Source organism: Phaethon lepturus, unplaced genomic scaffold (genome assembly GCF_000687285.1).
Source record: "Phaethon lepturus isolate BGI_N335 unplaced genomic scaffold, ASM68728v1 scaffold4523, whole genome shotgun sequence".
In the NCBI taxonomy this organism is placed as follows: Eukaryota; Metazoa; Chordata; class Aves; order Phaethontiformes; family Phaethontidae; genus Phaethon; species Phaethon lepturus.
Window position 1 is genome coordinate 36,794 of NW_010528419.1, and position 24,178 is coordinate 60,971.

Here is a 24,178-nt window from a genome sequence, read left to right on the forward strand (position 1 = left end):
TTAATGTTTGTTTATGAGTGGCAGTGACTGGAATGTTCAAGTTTCAATAGAAAAGCAAAACAAAATTTTTTTGTATCATATTCAGTGTGGGAAGGTATATAGATTATCTATCTAATCTACTTCCTGTTCTTATGCTCTCTTCAAATGCCCAAAATCTAAGCTGATCAAATAAAAGCAGAGATTTTGCTGAAGTGCTTTAGTTACTTTTCTAGCTAATCTTTTGACTATTGGCAAGGTTTTAATTATCGTTTCTAATCTACAAAGTATTGAAATAAATCTGGTCTTTTATTCATATTATTGTTTGCATCTGTCGCTTTGCATGTTCAAAATAAAGACTGGATAAACACTGATTCCAAATTATGATGTGAAGAGTGATAGATTTTTTCCGTATTGTGACTATGTAGGTCCCATTGTGCTCCCTCACCTTCTGTAGGTATGATTTGCCATATTTCCACTTACCCTGTGCATATGTTCTCATAGCATCTTCCAGTGTGATTATCTGTACAATTACAACAATCTGACTGGTTAAAAGACTCTGGGAGCAGATGCTGCGCACTTCTGTTCAGTGTATTTCCTGCAGCCCCCACCTCTTCCACAGCTGTAGTATCATTAATGTAATATTACAGGTACGTGTCAGAATCATTGTGATTTGTTGGGTCTTTTAGATCTCACCCTAAGGTCATTGGGTTTAGATTGCTCTAGTAAGCAAACTAAAATGGTTTACCAAAACAAGAAATTTTACTTTTGCTTCAGTCCCAACCATGAGGATCGAGCTCTGAAACCATTGTTGGCCCTGAAGCAGCTAAAAAATCTTTCTAAAGGGCTTTTAAAGTAATCCAGTAGGGAGAGCAACCACATCTTAGACATTTTATTAAGAGCAGTTATACATCAAAAATAGGTTGAGTATTTCAATAAATTACTTAGTAGCCCCTTATTGATGTGCAGAGGTATTTGGGTGAGAGAAAAGGTAAAGGTTACGAGTGTTTATTGGCAGCACACTGACTGCTTTATGCTTTATTTGGTGCTTACCTCTTAGGAAAGCAAGTGGTTGCCAGTTTTGTCTACGATTTGCTTTGTTGTTTAAACCTCTTAATCGCATATTAAACTGAGTCTTTCATATTAAATCGCATCTCTTAATGTCAAAACATATAGCTTAGTAGAATGCTTTCTTCAGTTTCCTCCTCTTCCTCTTTTTTCCTGAAAAATTCCCTGCCTCCCTCACATTGAGTTCCAGTTTAAAGGATTAGAAAGCTGGATAGAATGAAGAAACGTGGGGAAAATATCTTGAAGCTCAGATAACTGAGTAAGATGAAGTCATGTCACATTTGGTAATTGAACTGAGTTCAGGGGCTCCCTATGAAACAGATTCTGAATTAACTTGTTGCACTCCAGAAAACTCCAGGTGCCCTTCAGGTGAAATTCTGAATCTGGGAGAAATGCTGGGGTGGGTTTCTGAGCGAAGATGAAATGACAGGAGTATGTTGTCACTCATTTTTCTCTGAAATTCACTGGTAATGAACTATATTGCAGGCCTGCAGTTAACAGTTTTTCAGTTCCGAGTTTCGTTTTGGGACTTTTCATTGCTTTTGTGTTTGGCCCCAGAATACTAGGCCTTTTTTTCCCTGTTCTCAAACAAAATGTGTTGCAGTTGGCATAATCCAGCCAACAATTCAGCTCCTTGTTGCTTGACTTCACACTTTTTACTGTGGAATATCAAATCAGTTATGAGACTGCCAGACAAAATATCCAAGAAAAATGTTTTTTTCTGCTTTGTGAGATTTTTTCCATCCTTATTGATAGTGTGTTGGAATCCATGTGATATGGTTTGTACTGCAAAACAATCGTATAGGATGGTATATGCCTCCTTTTCTGTCACAGCTTTCCAATAAAAAAAAAATACCACTGGCCCATTTTCATGTCTGAATGTAATCGAACTGTGCATGACAATAAAACTGATGTTGAGGATTCCATTTATTCCCATATAATAGCTGTTCCTACTTTATTTGAAGTAATTGCTTTTATTTATTAAATTATTTTCCCTCAGACTATACACCTGCTTGTCAATATTCAGAGTTTGTTCACTGCCTGGCCCTTTAATGATAATCTCTGATTAGTCACTGTGTTCCCAGCTTTTGGAGTTTGTTATGATCTTTTAGAGAGGAAAGAGATGGAGGAGGATTGCAGTTATCTGTAAATAATTAGGCAGGTGGGCTCTTTATGCCAGCTGTGCAAAAAAGAGTTCAGTGATCTAATCAAATGCCAAATATGAGCTAACTTGTGCCATGTTTATTGAACCCTGTGAGGCTAAATATGAATAAATATGCATTTTGCTATGTCTGTGAATAACACAGCCATAGACTGATTCCATTTTATTCTGCATGGCTATTTTATCATTATTTTCATTTGAAAGAGAGAGTAGTAAACCAATTTTTGTTAGTTACACAGCGGCATTGAATGATGAGTTTTATGAAGGACTAATAGAAGTAGTGATAAGAGTGTTAATTTTAACTTTTAGTAAGAAAACAAAATAGTTGCACAGAAAGATTTGTCACACTAGAAGAATATTGTATAAATGTGGCTGCTGTTGTGCTTGCTTAGATGGTGTCTAAACAAAGATAGGGCTCTTATTCATCTAGTTTTGGAAACAAAGTACTCCCAGAAAAGACAGTGTAGTGATTTTTCTACCTCATTTTCAACAAATTTTAGGGCCCCAGATTTCCCCTTCTTAAGAGAAAATATGAAATATTTTTGGGGAGGTGAAAATTTAAGGGAATTCAGTGTATGAATCCATAAAATCTGAAAGTTTCAGGCACATTTCAAAACTAGATTTTCAGAAAGAATCCAACTTTCTTGATAATCTCCCTAGCATAGTTTCCTTTTTCAGGTTTTTGCCCTCAAGCGTCTATACTGTCACAGCCGCATACTGCCAGAGTCTTAGTTGTCTGGTCAACCTATATGGTTGCCTGTGCTTGGTGACTGCTTGGGATCCGTTTGGACCTAATGACACCTGGCCTCTTCTGCTGGGAAACTTCTGTTCAGAAAGGAGACTAATATACATTTGAGTCCCATTTTCACATGCCTTGCACTTCTACAATGTGAGTATGGGTATGTGCTTGGACATTATGCTAAGTTCACTTGAGTGAAAGACAGTATAGATACAATAGGTTGAAAATCTGATCCCACATGAGATGCGTTGTGTGAAGAATATATGCAGCCTCAGGATGTGTTATGGACCCTCAAAGACAGACAGGTCTCAGGGAGGCATAGGACAAGTAGGTATGCTGAAGAAGTAGGTAGTAATGTCCACCAAGGCAGGTATTAGAAGTGGAATAAATGTTCTCGGGTGAAATCAGAGAGCACTGACTCTGGCTCCCTGCTGAAGAGGAGGGGTGAACTGCTGCTGCCACCCACCGAGAGGCTGCAAGTCCACATCTTTCAGGGGAGATGAACTTAGGCTTATGCCTTGGGTTGCCTGACTCCTGAGAGAGAGGGAGATGTCTGGGTGCTGAAGTATCAGTTTACAAATGGAGGACCACCCTCTGCAGGCATGTGACAAGAGGCTAGCAATTAGACATCTTGAAATACATTCAGCAAGATACTTGAAACAAGTAGTTACTAATTTTGTGATATTAAACCATTATGTATTAGATTATTTTTGAGCAGTGATAAATCCATCGTGAAGGATTTTAACAATTCTTGTTTCTAAAATGTTACTTTAACAATTCCTGTAATATATAGGTATAATAAAACCTTGCACATTTAATACTGAAAGGTAAGAGAATACAAGCATCTGGGTCCACTGAGGCTGTTCCTTCACTTTGTGTGTTCAAACTTATCTGTGAGCTCCTCTTCCTTTTTATCTAAATTTTTTAGGGTGGTTGGTTTTCTATGATAACCTGAGTTTTCTTGCTTTGGGTGGATTTTGTTGTAATGACACTTTGATGAATTTCTTTTCCTCAGACAATGCTACTTCACTACTGTGAAGTGGCTCCTTAGAGTAGCACCTTCAAACTCACAGTTTTCTCTTTTCATACATTTGGTCATGTCTGCTGATTTCACTCTCTGACTTCTTTTCTCCTCCTATTTGTGCTGTAAAGGCAACACGTAAATCTTTGTTCATTCTGTTTCATTTAAGCCCATTAAAACACTTCTCTGGTGCACTGCCTCAGGCTCTCGTTTACACTACAGCAAGGCAGGTTTCCTTTCCAGTTGTAACCACTATAGATGAGCACAGAAAGCTGAATTTTAAGGTTAAACAGGCCCTGGGTTTTCACAAGTGTCTTGAACGTTGTTTATGGAAATAAAATAATCAAGGACTTGCTTTGACTTGCAGAATCTTCCCCTGATAGCAGTGCCTCTCAAGGAATAAGCAGAGTTTTAGAGTTAAGTCATCTCAAATGCTTTTTTGATTAGTCCTTTTGTTCCCTCTGTCCCTCCAGTCTTTGCCTCATACACTTGCTATTCATAACCTTTGGGAGTCACTGAGTTACCACAGTCCAGGTGGTAATTCATCTGCCGTACATCACAGAGCAAGGGCAAGCCGCCTTCTTGCATCTCTATTTCCTGAACCTGTTCTTCTCCAACCTGGAGAAGTGAGAAAACTGAAAGAGATTTAGGTAGTCCTGGAATATCTGTCGTGGCACTTCTCAAGGATGAAGTGCCAAATTTCACAAACTTGCCTGGGAGATGGGTGGTATCAGTTGCAGGAATGAGTGAGGAGTCTGTAACTCATACAGTTGGCTGCTGTGAGTATTTAAAATTAAAATGAACAAAAAATCTCACTCCAACCAGAAAAGCTTTTCACTTTTATTTTATTTAAAAACAGAATTGACTGTCCGCGCTGTGCATTTTCATTGGCCAAGTAAACTAGTAGTGACCCCTTTGGCTCAAGCAAGAGTTTGAACCACTGTCTCCTTCCCTCTTCCCCCTGCTCACTCATCCTGTAACTGAGAGGTTATAACCAACAGCAAGTGTCTAAGTCTGGTCTCCAGCTCTTTTTCCCTGCTGAGTTTCTCCTTGGAGCCCTCATGGGGTAGCGGTGCAGGAATGAGCACAAGCAGAGACTCTTGTTGCCCTTAAGGTCGGAGTTGTGGTCTGGAGCTGTGACAAACACATCAGAGAAGAGGCTGCTGCTTTGCTCCTTTGTCTTGAGTGCAGGAACAACTGGCTGGATTCTTTGAAAAACAATATTGCATTGCATCTGTAATGTTTATCTCCTTCAAGTTCTGCTGTGTCAAGAATCGTCTCATTAAAAGGCTGTGGGTTTTCCTTTTATTTATTTCTTTATTTTATTTTTCTCCTTTATTCCTGGCCATAAGTCTACTGAGGAGTTTAAGTTTCTATCACAAAAAGAGCTTTCTTGAGGCTTTAATAAGTAAAGTGGAATTGCTTTAGGGAAATTTCCTTCCTGATTATGATTATGTATACTTTTGTGTGTATGTAGGTAGATATATGAGGCAGATGATAACAGATAGTTCTGCAGACTGTCATGTTTACTTCCCACATATTCATGAATTTTTCAAGATCTGAAATTCCTTGAAGGATCTTAAACTGCATGTTGAAAAGTTTGGGAAAAAATAGATAAGTTTTATTTGGTTTCCTTCTTAAGAGATGTAAAATCTCTGTCTTACCAAATGTAGTCCAGCCCTGAAGGACTAAGGTTGCCATTAAATTTCTCTCTAGGGCTGCCAGAGATGGTTACACTGTGCAGGGACCTCCAAGTTACAGCAAGGTCCCATCATGTCTCCTCTTCCTTAGCTAATCAGTGTGTGTCAGGGGGAAGGAGGTATGGACAGAAGGCTGTGTGTATCTTTTGTCAGCCTGTAATTTCTCTTTGGGTTACAGGCTGCTGTGTGCTATGCAAATGGTAATACAAAAAAGAATAGAAGAAGTGGCCTCGGATTTATATATGACTTAAAAATTGTTGGCTTTCAGACTTTGGTAAACATATACATAGATATGGTTGTTTCTCTGTTTTTAGGAATACACTATAGATATAATTTTTGCCCAGACTTGGTATGACAGTCGTCTAAAATTTAACAGCTCAATGAAGGTACTTATGCTTAATAGCAATATGGTTGGAAAAATTTGGATTCCAGACACTTTCTTCCGGAACTCAAGGAAATCTGATGCTCACTGGATTACAACTCCAAATCGTTTGCTTCGAATCTGGAGTGATGGAAGAGTATTATACACTCTAAGGTGGGTTTTTATTAACGGGGTAGAAAAAAATAACTGTTATGACTAGGAATATGGAAATAATGAATATGGATCAAATCATTGGCATCTCTTTTGTTCTGGACCACAAGAATTTGCAAGGAGTTTACTAAAGGAGAAAAAAAAAATATTTGATCATGAAAACCATGAAATTAATAGTATTGAACGACATTGCCTAGATAACTGTGTAAAGACAGTTGAAAGGGGCTAGCAAATTTTAATCTCATTTAGATACAGGCAAGATTGAAAAAAGATGTTATATAGCATGTAACACGATGGTCTGGTCATAAATTGTTTTACAGACTTTCTGTTCTAAATAGTTCAGTATCTAATTTCCACCAAGTTATATGCTGTAAGTAAAATATGAAATGATTCAGATAATAAAATCATAAGAAGTTTGATTAAAGCTAAGGCCCCAGTCCTGCATATACTCCTTAACATGTCTACCCTTGCAAGCTATTAAAATTAACAAGTCTGTTCATCCAAATTAGGCATAAGCAAACATGTTGGTCATAATTCTTCTTGGCAAATGGGGGATGCTTGGGCTGGTTTTAAGTTTACCATCTAGGCTATCTGTACTAATCTTTGAGCCACTTTTCAAACAGTTCTTGAAAGGCTGTAGTCTACAGAAAGCATTGTAGGGTCATCTCTCAATTTTATTTTTTAAGTATGCCTAAAAAAAACTTGCAATAAATTGGGAGCTGATCAAGAAGCAGTGCATGCAGAGGATGCCATAAATCTGATCCTGCTCTTAACAAGTTTGTTTATTTATTTATTTTAAACAAAAAGTAGCACCTTTTAATTAATTTCTTTTCAGTCATTTATGCTGTTTTCATATGCAGGCTAGTTGTGTTGTATGAACAATTTATAAAAGTCTTCTTTTATAACTATTAGAATGTTTTCAAAGGATTCTCCTCACTGAATTTTTTTCTTAGTATGCTTCATTTGAGAGCATACAAATATCTCTGAAGAGCACTTTTTAAACAGTTTATTATGCTGGTGTGTTTAAAAATCCCTAGAGAGCCTCTTTTGTTGACATGCCAATTTATTTACCCTTCCATTGTCCATTCGGCTTCAATGCACAATTTCTTTTAAACAGCATCTAAGTAGCACAAAGAAACAAACGCAACCAAAAAAACCATGTGAGCTCTCCCAGAGCAATAAGTTAGAATTATTGTGCTAGAGTATGAACTATGAAGTGCAATGAGCTGGTAATAAAACAGCAGAACAGGTATTCACCCAGCACTGCAACAGGCAAACCTCTGTATGGGTGAGGATATGGCCTGGATTTTGCCTAAGGTGGAATAACGTTGAGACGTTCATATGTTGGTTATTGAAAGAATAATAATAGGATCTGACAGTGCTCCAGGTTCACGGGCTCCCCCATACCACCACTCTTACCCTGTTGGTAATTCAGGGAACAGATGTGGTGCACTGTTAGTCAGGCTTACTGAGTCTCCTCTGAGGGTAGTCCTTGGTCTGTCCATTGTGCCCATCAGGGATTCCAGATCTAGTTGTGTTGCTTTTAATAAAAGCCTGGTTTTGTTTTCTTTTTCTTTAAGTGTTTGACTATCCAAAGGTTGAAAATGGAAAAGAAAGGCAACATATACCATAGCTGTCAAATTTGAAAAGCATTTTCAGAGGGATGCAAGTGTTTTACTTGGAAATGTGTGTGTGGGTTCTCTTTTTTTTTTTTTTTTTTTTACCCCCCAGTATATGGCAAGAAATACACTTTCCCTTATAAACCTCTCTCTGGGTCAGGATAAATTTCTAGAAAGGTCCTAGTGATACTTTTTGTAGAATAACTACTTTGTTCACAGACTTACAGAGCTTTCAGGCAGCGTGTGGCAAGATCTTCCTTTCCCCATCCCTTTTTGTCTAGTATGTAAGTATTGCATACAGCCAAGTTCATAAGCTTTATGTTAGTTTTCAAAGTTGATTTTAGAAGACATTCTGACTTTCTTCACAGTGTTAACAACAAAGGAGGAGGTATTTTAAATGTGAAGAAGGCAGTTTGGAGTCTAGCTCCTTACTCTAGCTTCCTAGTGAAAGTTAGCAGAACTGGGTTTTGCACTGGTTGCTTGGAGCTCTTTGGGAATTTATGACAGCATTTTCAAAAGCAACAAGTGATTCAGTTGATACCACTACGAGTTCTAAACTACTTCTAAAATGTCTATTAGTTATGTGAATTACTTGAATGCCTTAGACATTAAATGAGTGGAAATATCAAATCTACTCTTTCCTATCCACGCTACTGTCTTCACCAGAGCTGCTTCCATGAGTATAGAGCAAGCCCAAGAGTGTCCCCACTTTCTCTCTCATGTATATAGCCACCAGCTAGAATGACGCCAAATGCAATTTGGCTTGACAAATGTGTTCTTCAGAAGCTTGCTGTATTTGTTATCATAAACTCCCCTCCTTGTCCTGCCTTTAGTCCCTCCCTTTTATCCCCTATTTCTGGTAGAGAGCTGAGAGATCCCTCCAAATGAACTGAAAGTTTTGAAATGGCTTGAAATGCCGGTTGAAACAACGTGGGTCCTCAAGTTGCGTATGATGATAGTTTTTGTTCTTTGGTGGTGATGCTGGATGTTTTTTGCAGATACACAGTTGGCTATGCATAACATCTGTTAATTGGCAAAATTGATTTCTGTGCATGTTCTTTACTATCTAGTCTGAAGTGACTGGATACTTGAATATAATCTTTTTTCTTCCCCTCACCCCTCCCCTTCCTTTTCTAATTAGGCTGACAATTAATGCAGAATGTTATCTTCAGCTACATAACTTTCCTATGGATGAACACTCCTGTCCACTGGAGTTTTCAAGCTGTAGGTGGTAAAATACTTTTTTTTTTTCTTTCTTGACATTCAGGCTTTAAATTTCCTTAAATTCTGGCAGCAAGAGAGCGAGTACTTTTTAAGGCCTTGTAGTGAAGGGAAGAACTGACTTGCTTATGTTTTGATTAGATTTATTCCATTATTTAATGTATTATTAAATGCAGTAATGAATGAGTTGAATTACATGCATTTCATTTCGGTGCGACTTTAAAAATAATCTTGTTGCTTAGGAGTCTGATACAATGCCCATTCCAGTTAATGGAAATTTATTGCCCTGGAAGAACTTTATTTTTTATGCCTGCCAGACTTGCCGGCTTTGAATTAGTTCTTTGTGGTATACTTAAAAGGAAAAATAAGATCTGTCTTCTTAAACCTGTTCCTGTAAATGCTTAATCAGCATAAGAAATCCTTCTCCGTTCAGTGGGACTTATTTATGTGAGCAAGAAACACAACTTTCAGGCTTCATTTCTTTAATGTAAACCATATTTAAAAAAAAAATTCCTAAGGGAATTGTACTATTACTGGCAAAAGAAACCCAAACCACCTGAACACAACTAAATGACTTATTCCTAAATGTGAAACCTAACAGGCAATGAAATCAAACTTCAGTGATTCTTTTTAAATTAATGTTTTTATTTAATACTTCCTTCTTGAGTGCTACCAGCTAAATGAGCTTTGGTAGCTCCATTGATTAAATAGTTGTGCCACACAGGTGAGTCTGGCTTAATCTCGTTTCTGCCTTTCTGCAAGATAATGTGGGGCAACATGTGAGGCACATGAAAATCAAGAAGGTTGCACTTCCTTAAAGTTGAAGTACTAGGCAATGAATCAGGCCACAAAAATCCATTCTGGGAATAATAGACAAAGAAATTTTCAATAAAAATCAAGACGAATTTTATGAAATTATGTACTAACAAGTGTCTGTCCTTTTAAGCTCTTTGTGGTCTTTTAATTATAATGTGTATTAATTCATAGTGATGTTTCTGAGCCAGTTTTTCAGATCTGAGTTACAGAATGTCGTGTAGATATTTCCTAAACATTTGTATTTACATAGGTTTTGACTGACATTACATTTAGTTAGGCTTAAAACTGAGGCTATATATTTTGTGGTTAAATTTTAAGTGTATCAGGTGGACTATAGATTGGCTTTCTCTCTGGTCCACTTTATGTATAGCCCTGGTTTAGTTTATAAACAACTTCAGAGATCACAAAACATGCTTTGGTATATATTGTGGCTGAATGATTGATTTGCTCTCTTTTATTCTAGATGGATATCCCAGAAATGAAATTGAATACAAATGGAAGAAAACCTCTGTTGAAGTGGCAGATCCAAAATACTGGAGATTGTATCAGTTTGCATTTGTAGGCCTACGAAATACAACTGAAATTTCTCATACTTTGTCTGGTAAGGCAAAATATTAAGTTTTATTTAATGTAACATCTATATAGAACACACCTAACAGATGAACGTCCAACTGAAAACCCTTTTCAATGTCATGTAGGTATTTTTTCCTTTTTTAATTTATAGGTGATTATATTATTATGACAATCTTCTTTGATCTCAGCAGACGTATGGGATATTTTACTATTCAGACATACATTCCTTGTATACTCACGGTTGTTCTTTCCTGGGTGTCATTTTGGATCAATAAGGATGCAGTTCCTGCAAGGACCTCTCTAGGTAAGAATGTCTTTTTTCAACCTTGAAGTGTCTGGTACTCCCCAGGAATACAAATCTGCAGCAGGGTGTAAATTAACCACAGTTTATTCCCCTTCAGATTGTGACCATTGGTCACCCTTTCTCTTGAACTGCAAGATTAAGAATAGGAGTATCCTGCTGTGGTTGCACAGCAGGGGTTAAGGAGGGAGTTTTGAGAATGGAAATCTGGAAATCCTGATCCAAGCCTTGTGGATCTGCTGCTGTTCACATAAATACTTTTTTTCTCCTTTATATTCTGTCATCTCCAGGGACGGCGATATGGCAATCATTAGTCTGACAAGTATCATTAAACTTCACTTAGCATCATGGAACACAGGATGTCATTACTACACAAACAAAAATCATGAAGATCTGTTTTGGGGTTTGGTTTTTTTGGGTTTTTTTTTTTTTTTCTGTTTTTTGGTGTTTGTTTTTTTCTTTGTTTCTTTGTCACTGTTGTTTTTTTAATAATCAAAACGATTCAGTTGTTCTTTCAAGGCCAGGATAGGACAGAAAATTTGCAACTAAAGTTGCACTTCAAGCAGTTAAGCATGTAACTCACAAAAACTGACTCACTGTCCTGCTTTTACTGCAAAGAGTACTGAAGTGTGTTGCAAGTTCTGCTACAGAGATAATTCTGTGTTAGTGTCACCTTGGCTGACCTGGTTAGCATGGTGTCAGTCTCCTGCATTTGACTGTTTAGGATTCATGCGCTGCCTTGGAGAAGAGTCCGTAGTCCCTACATGAAACACAATAGACAGGGGTGCGTGTGGTGCGCAGGACACACAATAGCAACTTTGAGCTTAGCAGTGACAGGTGCTCTTAGTAAAACTGGTGACAGAAGTATGACCTGTTTTGGGGGAAAGATCAAGAGCTGAGGATGTATCTTAGGAAATGAGAGATGTGAGTTAATTTTCTTCATCAGCTTATAGGATTGTGAACATACCATTCCCACGTTCTAGGAGCATTTCCTACCAGAAGGGTGAGTCCAGGCTTTAACTCTCTGCCTTTCCCACTGAAACTGGACCACTGTGCAGCCAAGCTTGCAAGGTTATTGAGTCAAAAAAGAAAGTAAGCAAAAATGAGCATGGCTCAGTAGCCTAATGAAAAGGTAAGAGAAGAAAATCAGTCTTGGATCTTAACTTTATGCTGTTTAAAAGTACTGCGAAGTTTAGTGAAGACAGTCTAAAATCTTGAATAAATAAGTGAAACTATCGCTTTATAGTTTCAAATCTAGATTTAGAAAGTTATTATAAGATTTCTTTGACTGACTAATCATTGGACATTGGGTACCGTCTGGAAAGACACTAGCTATAACAGGAAAAACTGTTGTATTGGTATCCTGTTAGGTCTGTATCCGGTTTGTTCTTTTTACAGAGTACTTTTTCTATGCCATGAACCTAGTAAATTTGCCTTTGATCTCATGGTTAAGCTAGAATGTTCACTCTCCCACTTCAGCAGCACTAATCTTCTTCTACTTGAGATGTACTACAAACGTTTACAGTATCATATTTACAGGTCCCTGCAGTTAACTCTGAGTTCCTTTTGTGTGAACATGCAGAAGCCATTGCTTGACAGATTGTAGGATGACTTCTCTCACATGTAGATGTTCCAGTGAAGAAGAAAGAGAATATCAGTCAAATAGACACAATTTTATAGAATTAAATTAAGATAAGAAAGCCCAAACTAAGCAAGGTCCACCATGGCAAGCAGTCGTGGTGCTGTGGAAGGTTTCCTCCCTATGAAACCCCCTGTATCCCTTTCGCATAGTGGAGAGGACTGGGAAAGTCCACGTCTCCTTTTGTCCTCTCTGAACAGAAGCCAGTGAGGGGAATGGTGGGTGTGACTTCCTATCTGAAGGCTGGGGTCTGGTACACCAAAAAGGCTTGGGCCTTTTTCTTGTATGTTGAAAGATCCTGGCAGGTTGTGGTATCCCAAATCAAAAAGTTTGAGATGATTAAAGTTATTTAGGTATTTAACTATGCAGAGAAATATTTAATTGATTTTCAAAAACACCTAGTGGGAGCAAAGCACTTTTGAAAAACTCTGTGGTTGTCTGCTTGCCCTTTTAGGCATGTAATTTCATTGGGAAATTTGTTGCAAAATCACCACTGCTTTCCTGCTGCAGGATGAGTCCATAGTGACCCCTGATTCCATGCTTTGATTTAAAAGCCATAGACAGCTTTAGACTGGTGAAACATATTTTTTGCAATAAGCCTGTGCATGTAAATAACAAATTATTTGTGTATTCACATATTGCTCTCAAAAGGAAAGGTCACATCTTAATTTTGGACTACTATGAAAAAGGCTTTGCATCTCCCTGAAGCATCAAATATAAGAAGAAAGTGTTAACACCCTCTAAATGTTACACCAGTGAAGAGTGGTATAGTTGAGATTCTGAACACATCGCTATTAAGGCCAGCTTGTTCTTTTAATTAACTTGTATGTAAGTGAATCAAGGGAAACATTTTCTATTACTTTAGACACAGTATTGAAAAAATACCTAGTAATTTAGATAATGAGACCAGAAAGGCCATGAAGGTCACCTAGTTTGATCAGCGGCATGTCAGAAGCAAACAGCTGAAAACATTATTCCTTTTTCTCGTGTTTTCTGAAAGCTTGAAATAGTTGATAAATAAGACAACTTTTTTTTTCTGAATGTGTCCTTTTATACATTTTAATCTTTCAAGAGCCAAAGGACTTTTTTTTGTGTTTATAAAATCTGTGTGCTTATTTGTACCTGTTTGTCTATTGTATTTGTTTTATGTCTTCATTCTATAACAGATTTATAAAATCACACAAACTTTCTCAATGCCATTGTTTATTCAGTGTGCTGAAAAGGGGAAGGATTTAAACTGAAGGGGAAATGTGCTGCCTTTTCTGTGATCCCACAGTGACTGCTGGATCCATAGGGATGGCTTCTTGCAATAGCACCGATGCCTGTGGGTGTGATCAGCGGTGAACCCTGCTGTGGCTCAGTTCTTGTATGCCTCATGAATGAATTAGGGGCTAATTTGAGGATCTTCTTGTGGCAATATGGTTGGATCACTTATACACTTCACTCTTCCTGTCGTCTTTTATTTCTTTCTCAAACAGGCATTACAACGGTGCTGACCATGACAACGTTGAGTACAATTGCTAGGAAGTCACTGCCAAAGGTTTCCTATGTCACAGCAATGGACCTTTTTGTTTCAGTTTGCTTCATTTTTGTGTTTGCTGCCTTGATGGAATATGGAACCTTGCATTACTTTACCAGCAACAGAAAAGGGGACAAAGGAAAAGAAAAGAAGGCAAAATCTAAGCCATCAGTAAGTTTAACCAAACAACAAGAAAAAAAAATACAGAATGCTCTTTATTGTAGGATAAATTTTGACAGACTGGTTCTTAAGTAGAAGGGCTAATGTTCAAAGATAATTAACACTAATATTTTATTTTATTTTTTTTTTACAGTTGGGGGATTGTACTCATTTTCTATAAATACCACTAATGAACAAAGGTTTTAGATCATTCCACTCATATGTGAATGAGAACACATGAGCCTAAGCTAGAGAGTGGTTCGATATGATATGCCATGCTTCCATGCCATGCCAAAGCCCTTGGTGCTTCTAGAGCTGCCTGTGGAGTGTGTGCCCATGCAGACAGTTCTGTCCGGGCACAGTGCTTCTAAAAACAGCACCTGGCAGAGAACCATAGATAAGACTGTAGCCATAAAGATAATGTAAATGAACTGAAGGTATGAGGATTTGTTTGGGTCTGCATCACCTAACTTGGGTCTTACCTTGCTAGCTTTGTAAAGCAAAAAGTGTTTGTTATTGGTCAGTATTCTGACTCCCTCCCACTTCAGAAATTCTACTTTAACTCTTTTTTTTTTTTCATTTACTTCCATGTTTCTTTCTAGTAAAATGAACCTTCCGCGTTTAGAAGTTGATATTTGTATGGTGTGAATCCCCACATATGCCAGGAACAAGCTTTCTGTTTGTGTAGTAAGAATCCTGGAACTTCCAAAGAATATGTTGTTGGAAGCCAACACAAATATTTAAAGCTATTCTTTAAATTAATACAACATTGAGGTAAAGGCATTAAATCGCTTATTCATTTGAACACCAGTATTAATGTCTGGGACTCGATTGTAGTCATCTTTTGGAGAGAACAAGAGGAAGGACAACGTTATAAAGCCCCCCCTTCCAGATCATTTAATCAGGAGAAGCTGGAGCATAGCCGAGTCAAAGTATCAGCTGTCTTGAAGGCTGAATACCACCTGTGTAAGTTCAAACAGAAATTGAAACGAAATTAGAGAAGCCCAGGTGTGGAAATGCGGAAAACCTGGTGTGAACCACATCCATCCTGCGACCGGTGTCAGAAAGCACGGGCGCACCCGGCTGGGGGGGGCTGTCTTACGGGGGCACTCCAGAGCTGCCCTGGCTTAATACCTCGGCAGTGAGAGCCCTTACGTTTCGTAGGGTGACCTGGTCCGAGTGGGTCAGCTGTGTCTTTAGGTCAAGGCTAGTGGGGAAGAGTTAATACTGCCCTGTGCTGCCTTGGTCGGACATCCCTGTGATCCTCAGGGAATCCAGCACAGCCAAGAGAACTGAAAAACAGACCTCAAACCTCCTTCCTGTTAGTGGTAGAAGCAAATGTGGATGGAAATGGATGGAAAACAGGCTTTGGCAAGGGCCATGGCTGAGCAATGAGGGTAAAAGGTAACAGGCTGCAGAATTTGGGGGACTTCCCAATGGTAGCGTAGCAGATTCAACTTTAGGTGATTGTTGCAATGAGGTCTCAACAGCACTTAGGGAACGGGAACCTGAAATAGGTCTGCTCTCAGCATGCACAACAAGGAGAAGAAGAAGAGGGGAGGAAATACTGGTTATTCAAACCAGGAAGATACTAAAGATCAGCTGCTGGCAGATCAAGAGCCCCTGAAATGGTTTGCAAGTGTACTCTATTAATGGAGTAACGAGACATTCCAGAATCTGTTCACACATCAGCCATTTGTGCAGTAATCTACCAAATGCTTTGAGATTTTCAGTGTGTGTGACAATTTAAGATGTAGAGTAATGGTGAGATAGAAACTATGACATTTATTGAATAAATAGCTGGAGTTTGGATTAAGATTCAAGTTAGCAATATAACCCTCAAAACACTGTTCAGGTATGTTTAACTGTGTTCTTAAAGTATGCTTTTTATTTCTAAGTAGTTGAAAAACAACCATGTTTTCACACAGAATGCTTTAAATATGTTTCAGCACATTATGGCTATAAGACCATACTGGATAAGAGATTATTCGAAAATAGGGGGGAATTAAATTTAATATACTTAGATGCAAGGATTCTAATATGAGAAATAGGGTTTTTTGTGATGTTTTATAAAAAGCTATAAAATTTCTTGTTCCAAATAGAACAATTAAAGAAACCATCTGATTAATTAATGGGAATTTATAGAATTACAATTTTTTTCTTTTTTTTTTCGCCATTATCTTTGTCAGAGACTTCTGTTCATTCTTTTTCTTTTGTAGTTATGGATATGTAACTCAAAAAAACAATTTAATTAAAATAGCCAGCTTAATTCCTTCTGAAAAGTTCTCATTTACAGGTGTGTTTTCTTTGGAAAACTTGCCTTGCATAGGTCTTCTATTTCTATTGCAAAATGCAATAAAAGCTTATTATTCCAGGAACTAATGCCAATAAGGTGCAGCAGATGATCTTGTGAAAAAATGGTGAGATTTTACAAATGATTACAGCAGTTTTATCTTACAAAATATGTGCTGGCATCATTCAAGAAAGGTAGTATGAATTGGCTTATGTAAATCCACATTAGTAAGGATAATGAGTTTGGGCAGGAAGGATTAAGTTTAATTAGTTGTGGATCTTGTTCTGATCATCATTTCACCTGCAGAGAATGTATCACCTGTGCTGTGATCTCCATAGACAATGGCTTTCTTTTGTACGTGTATTAGTGTTAATGCAGAATAATTTGGTTTTGGTCCTGTCAGAGTGTATTATAAATGCTTCTCATTATACGCTGGGTTTTATCTACAATATCAGTAGATAAACATGATTGTGTATGAACAATCAGCATGTACTACTGTTTGCTGGGGTTTTATTAAGTCTCTGCCAATTGATATAAGGTCATTTTCTTGTGAGGTGTTGGTCTTTTCCCCTTTTTCCTCATATTGTCTCTTTCTTAGACACATTTTATCTATTCCTTGCAGGTAGTTAGACCTATAAGATGGCACTGTCTTTCTGCCTCTCTCAGACCACCTCTTCAAACCTGTAATCCAGTAGCCAGCTAAAGTCTGTGCTGGTGACATGAGCAGAGAAAAGCAGTACTGTTATTTTTATCTCTTCCCATGGTGTTTCTGAGTTGAGCATTCCTGTTTCACCCTACTAGTAGAAACGAATCATGCCAGGAATCTCACACTGACAGAACCGGTAGTCAGAAAATCCTTGTAAAGCCAGAGTAGGCATGAATCAGAAATAAGCATCTTTCCCTACAGGTCTTCATCAAAATAATGATTTGTAGGTTAAGAAAAAAAAATTGAAGTTACTTTTTATGTTTTGTGAAAATAAGCCTTGTTTGTAATGCCTCAAATTAGGGTAGAAGCATGTAACTGCTGTTTGTTAGTGTTGTCAGTATTTTATCATAACCGAAAAGGATAATGAGGTCCTTTAGGATGATTATTAGCTGCCTAGGTCATCATGTCTAAAAAGTGTTGAAACAGCAGTCTGTGCGAAACCTCCTCTGGTAAAGACACCTGTTACACAAAGCTATTCAAAAACGTGGTGGATGCTGCACTGCTTTAACATCACCCCTTGGGACACTGGGTGAAATGTCCCTGCAGAGTGCCTAGGTGTCCAGAGGTCTGTATACTGGCCAAAGTAATTCCCTGGAAGTGGGACAACAGCACTTTAACCTACAACAAGAATCTAAACGATGTGGCTTCCTGCTTTTCATATTTTTTTATACTTTTTAATTGCCTATCATGTATAATTGTTTAAGGGAGATTCTTCTCTAGACTTCAACACCCAGTTAGTTCTTCTGACTGCATCCTTTCTTGCTGTATTTATTCCTTACATGACAAAATATGGAGATAGTAGAAAAGTGAGAAGACGATGTAAGAATACTCTTGATGTAACCCTTATCCTCAGTCCGAAGATTTTAGAAGAGATGCCAAAGGTGGGGGTGTGAAAGGAAGAGGAGTTGGAGTAGTTTAAAAAGGCTATGAGATTTAGAAAGAGAAAAAAGGACAGAGAGAGAAAGAGAATGTCTTTTTAAACATTCAGGAAAACAAAGATGAAGAGTGAAGAACTGAGTGGAAACAAAATAATAAAAGGGGGAAAGATGGGCTGTGGTAGTGCAAGTAAAAGGAAGGTGGAAAGGCAAAAGTTGCAGGAAAGGGAATAGCAAACAGTATATGTACTAGGCAATAGGGCACCCAGATTTTTTCTCTGGAAATTATTTATGAACCTTAACATCTGTTACACTGAGTTTTTACCAGACTGCAAGAGGGTTGAGTTATGCCCACAGAAAGTAAAAGTAAGAATTAAGACTTGAATTAATCAGTTTCTCTGACTTGAATGGCATTCTCCAAAGGTGTCTTATGTCCTGGTTTCTAAAGTAGAAAATACGTAGTAGTAGGCTAATAACATAGTAGGCTATGTTATTTAACTGGGCAGTTCTGTATAAGTTTTCAATTTTAATCCTAAATGATAATGCAGATGAATTTTGTAGCGTCTCTTACACCTTTGCAAAGAAAGCCTTAATAAAATGGGGCATATTGTTTAGGGATTTAACATCAGGGGTTAGATGATGTAGCCTGGCCTTATATGTCTCATTCTCTTAAACTTCACCAGTACTGCTGCACTGCTCCCACTGGCACTTTTTTTTTGGTGAAAATGTAGCTTCCAGAAACACATCCAGTCTGGTTCTAAAGATTCCAAATGATGGGAGAACGATCATTCCCTTGGTAATGACGCTTATGGCCTGCTTGCGGACTTGCTTGTGACCCAGTTGTCAAGCTGTGACTGACTTCAGAATGTTCTTTTGTGTTGTGTGGATGGGATCAGCTAACCCTGTCTGTGTAACTAATTATCCACTATTCCCAAATCCCAGAACAACCCAGTTTCCGCTGTGGCAGGTGAAAATCATTCATGATCTTTTGCCTGCATGAGCTAGTTATATACAGCAGTCCATAATTCACAAAGCTCCACAAACTGTTTTCTTTAATATTAGAATTTCTCTATATTGTACTGAATGCATTTATATTGGCATTTGCTATGGAAAGCCTGTGGAATTATTTAATCTGAGGATAAAAAAACCCCACAAAACTATATTTTTCTTTTTTTGTTTTTCTTAAGAAACCTGCAATTGCTGTTCGACCTGGATCAACACTAATTCCAATTAATAACATTAATCATCTCCCTGAACGTGATGATGATTATGGATATGAGTGCCTAGAAGGGAAAGACTGTGCTAGCTTCTTTTGTTGTTTTGAAGACTGCCGCACAGGATCTTGGAGAGAAGGAAGGATACACATCCGTATTGCAAAAATTGACTCCTATTCTCGAATCTTCTTTCCAACTGCCTTTGCATTGTTCAATCTTGTTTACTGGATTGGCTATCTTTATCTATAAATTTCAGAGGTTTGACAAACTCAGAAGAAATGCTAATTGAACAGTCATTAACAGTCACTTCAGTGAGCATTAGATCAAAGCCAGCTCAAAGATTAGAGCTGGTTCAAAATGTCTCAAATTGTTTGGATGCTTTAAAAATTTGAAACGATGAGAGGAAATATGGTGATGTAGTCTCCCTCTTGTGATCAACTATAGAACTGATACTGCTATTTTAAAGAGAAAATTTAAAAATAAGTACTTCTAAGATTTAACTTGCCTGAACACACACCTATTTTTGTCCAGCTCTAACAAAATGCAGAGTCAAGAGGCTATGTTATTTAACCGGACAGTTCTATATGAGTTTTCAATTTTAATCCTAAATGATGATGCAGATGAATTTTGTAGCATCTCTTACACCTTTGCAAAGAAAGCCTTAATAAAATGGGATTAGTTATTCTCACCCATTTCATCTATAAGGTGATGATTTTATTAATCCTTGATTTTAAAAAGTTGAAATGGAACAATTCTATTTTTCAACCAGCCATTTGTTCTCTGCAGTATGTTAAAAAGAGTGATTGTCATAATTAATCACATTCAGATTTATACATAATGCAGAGATTAGAGCAGCAAAAAATGGATATATCACAAAAAAACCAAGGGTAATTCTGAGCTTGTCTTATCCTGACCATTGATACAGGCTTTTGGCTTTCAACCTTAGATTACATTTATGTCTGTGCTCCATCTGCCATTACTCCACTGTTGTGAGTTCCCCGAAGTTCTCCAAGAGGGCTACAACTTTCAAAATGTCCTACTCAGCTGCCATTACTTATTTCATGGAAACCAGACTGATGTCATCTGAGATTCTGGCATTAAAGCATAGTGCTCTTCACCTCTTCCCCACTGCCCTCTCCTTTGTCTTGTTTCATACTTGGGGCCAGAGGAGAAGTCATAACTCTACATTCTGAGAGTAGAGTTTCTACTGTCAGAGTTTGGAAAACCTGTAACAGTGCTATACTCATTGTATTTAAAGCCACTATGTTAAATCTCCAGCCCTAAGAGTGTAGTGTGTCACCTGCTCCACTTCGCATACAGTACGATTTTGTAGGTTCTGCTTGTTGCTATATAAGCTACTCACTAAGCCAAAGCCAAACGGTATGAATTTCCTGAACCTGTGTTATGGATTGCTGTGTAATTACCTCCTTGATATTTGTTTGTTTCTAATGGAAAAGTCCTGTTAGGGGGGGTGTTAAAATAACCCTCATGCAGTGCAGATCCTTCTCCAGCATGGAATGTATCCCCCCAAAATCACGGGATGAGTTCTCCAGCCTTTCTGTGGTCAGAGCTTCTGTTCACTTTGGCAGCAGTCCTTCAGTAGTAGCCTTTTTGGACTGACTTCTCTGTGTTGACTACTGCTGGCTGGAAGTATTTAGTAACTCATTTCTATTTTTAAATCCATTGTCTTCATTATGGAGAAGTGAAGTCTTTCCTCCTTTCTCAAAAAGAAACTGGTCTCAAGTGAGCTTGCAAAATCGCTGTAAAATTAAGATATGCATTAAGTAAAAGTCAGAATTACACAGAAGACCTTACAGATCTTTAAAGAGGATTAATGGGATTAGCATTTGGTTGTAGGTAAGGATGTTCAGTACTGGAGATAAAGACACGATTAATGACTAATGATAGAAAATGATACGTGAAGGACTCCCCCCAATATTTCTGTTGAATGTGCTCCCTCCTCTGAATTTCTCAGAAAAGATTAATGTATTTTTATATTCTGGTTGGTACCAGACATAATAAGATATGATATGCGATACACATTTCAGATGAAATGTTACTGCAGTGTTCAGTCCTGAAGTTTAATACAGAATGCAAGACTATGTGCAGTGATTCTGGAAGAAAGTGTGACAGAGAAGATCCCATTTTAATGCAAACTTTGTTTCAGTATTTAGTTGATGAAATATGAAAGTGGTTGAGAGAATCTGAAAGCCTGCTGTTGAGGTTGGCTGACATTTTGTTGTGTGACCTTTCTGAGCACCAACTTCTTCTGACTCTTAGACTGAGCGTAGAAGTATGGCATCATTAACAACACTGACCTACTATAATTTAGAGTCTTATTTGCAGAAAATGTTCAGTACGATGGAAATGTGTCAGTTTTAATTCCATAGTGCAGTTTAATCCGTGTTGACAGCACATTAAACACATTCTTCTGTAGGAGGGATGAAGGTGGCTTCAGCAGCAGTATGTTGGTTGTCTACATGAAAAGCAGTCTACTCGCTATACAATATAAGGCCCAGATTTTGTGAGCTCCTCAGTTTCATCAATTCACCTTTAAACAAAAGGAACTTGAAAGAACTTGGCACTTCACAAGGGGAAATACAAATTTCACAGCCCGCTCTCCTCTGGCACATCTAGTTAGCTTTTTCTATTCATGTGGTTGTCAGTTGCCAATCAGCCTCCAGTGACTGAATTGGAGAACAGAAAACATCCTGAATTGGCAAGGGATGGATAAGAAGTCTTTCATCTCTCATTTCTGTGAAACAATGTAATGGAGTATTAAAGCTATTGAATGTTACGGCTGTTTGGCTTATGGATACACTTGCTTCTGTCTGTTGACAAACTTTTCTGTGTACTTCATTTGTTTCTGATGAAATAATTTTAGTTTCCCACAGTACTGTGAGTGCAAACAGGAATGGGAATGCAGTGAACTGTAACATGGCATGTAATAAATGTATTATTTTAGTCCTATGTGTTTTCTTTCAAATCTGCATGTAAACGCTTGATTCCAAGAAATCGAAGTGATACTCAAAAAAATGGCAAAAAACAGAGACTATGATTACTTGGACTTAGATGCTGCAATCATTTTTCAAGCCTACCTGGATAAAAGTTTTTTTCAGATAGCTGGGATCACAGTATTTGGAGTCATATTATTCTGACCATTACTGCTTAAGCACATGCTTAAACCTATTCCTAATCAGTATTGTAATTAGACAGGAATTCAGAAAAGTGTGTGCTTATGTACTGTCATAAAGAATGATGCTGTCCTGAATTGATGCCATTAACATACGCTTAATTTGCACTAATTTCAATAATAAGTGTTCAGTAGCTCAAATGATTGAACATTAAGGATGTGAGCCAGAGCCTCTTAAGTAAGAAGTTTTCTCACCAAAAGAGAAGGACATAAGAGGAGAAATTACCATAAAGGCAGAGAGGTGAAAGTCTGGGGAAACTATTTTATACTGCACCTATCTTAGGCATCTTGTGAAATGTGTTTTCAAAAAAAGAGGCTTTTCCTTGATATTTCTGGTATTGGCGTTCAGCACTTGTCTGTTTTAGTAGTGAGTACAGCACAGTGTTATTTTTTGGTAAGGTTTTGTCTATGGTTGTACCTCACTGATATTCAGTGCATGTCTTCTGTGTCTGAAACGAATCTGTTTTATGTAGTGGCAGTGCCACCAAAGTATGAGCTTTTATATTCATGTGTTGATGTGCTTCAAAGGCTGTAACCTCATCCAATTTTCTGACATTCAGAGACATAAGATTGTGTAAGACTTCGAAGGAGAATCACCTCCAACATGGGTTTTATAAATTTCTGTTGCTTATTTGCTATGGTAGTAAAAGGTTTGTTTAAAATTGATATATGAACTGTGCTTTGCAATTTGTGAACAACTTTGACCTTTCAATTAAAAGCCCAAGAGGAGGAGTCTAGATTTAAATATCTATCTGCCTAAAGTAAGATATGTTTTGTTTAATTACATCAGTCATCATTTCAATTTACTCTGAGAATTAGTGCAAATTAATTTATTTTTTTTAAAGTAGTTGTTAATATTTTTTTTAATTCTGTGTAGTTTCTCTCGGTTATACATTAAATGTGATCTTTTATGTTTGTGAAATAATACTGCATTTTGTAGTCATTATAATAGATGTAGAAAATAGAAACTAATGTAGAATTCCTCAGCTAAAGAATACAAGGGCAGGAATTAGAAAGAATTGTTGTGCTTCTGTTTCTGAAAAAGCTCAGTGAATGTCCGTATGCTCCAATGAATGTGTTGTCGGGGAGACTGGCTCATGGGGAGAGGTAGAATATTCTCTGAGCTTTAGAAAAGGCCTCCGCATTGGTTCATGCTATGGGATCGCTACCCAAGTGGTTTAGGTCAATGAAAGGAATAGATCTGTCCTTCCTTTTTGAGCTGCCTCTTGCTTCTGCTTCACTTGTGCCAGCAATAGCGGTTGTAAAGCTATGCTGCTGGATGGATCAAAACCTGAAAATTTATCTTTATTTTACTCTTTTGTAAGTTAATGTTTCAACCAGATGGGTGGGGTCATCTGACTGACATGCAAGACTATGACCATTTGTTCTGGTCCAAGACAGGTGATGGGAGCTTGCAGCTGGAGGCAGAGGGGTGGCCTCTTCTGACGGGCATATTTCATTCCGTTGAGAATCTGCACTGAAAGCTGGTGTGGAAGAAGGGGAAAGATGGGGGAGAAAAGGTTGCCAGGGGAAGTGATTCCAGAATCCACTGTCATGGATCTAAGTGACTTATATTTAGTTAACAAGTATCTATCTGCAACATAATAAAATCTTTTTCTTTTTTTTAATTTATAAAAAACCCCACCAAAACCTGTGCCTTTCCTATACGTCAATTACAGACTGAATGAGCAATAGACAGTTATCCTGAGTGATCATTCCTGGAGAAAAGTCAGACAGAAAGTCAGAAATCAGGTTAAATCAGAAAAAGATTATCTTTTTTCTCCTTTTAGTATTAATGATAAAAACTTTTATTAAATTATTGAGTATTAATAAGTACAATAAACATTGGGAA

General features: G+C 37.7%; 1 protein-coding gene across 1 annotated transcript in view; it reads left to right on the forward strand.

Moving 5' to 3' along the window:
• The window catches only part of GABRG1 (gamma-aminobutyric acid (GABA) A receptor, gamma 1), a gene marked incomplete at its 5' end in the record, with an annotated part of 39,306 nt that extends 19,924 nt beyond the window's left edge, over positions 1-19,382 (forward strand). The window contains 6 exons of the mRNA XM_010283674.1: positions 5,981-6,201; positions 8,959-9,041; positions 10,318-10,455; positions 10,579-10,731; positions 13,846-14,057; positions 19,107-19,382. Coding sequence (XP_010281976.1) covers positions 5,981-6,201; positions 8,959-9,041; positions 10,318-10,455; positions 10,579-10,731; positions 13,846-14,057; positions 19,107-19,382 — 1,083 coding nt within the window. The remainder of the gene's footprint in view (positions 1-5,980; positions 6,202-8,958; positions 9,042-10,317; positions 10,456-10,578; positions 10,732-13,845; positions 14,058-19,106) is intronic.
• Positions 19,383-24,178: the final 4,796 nt, after the last annotated feature.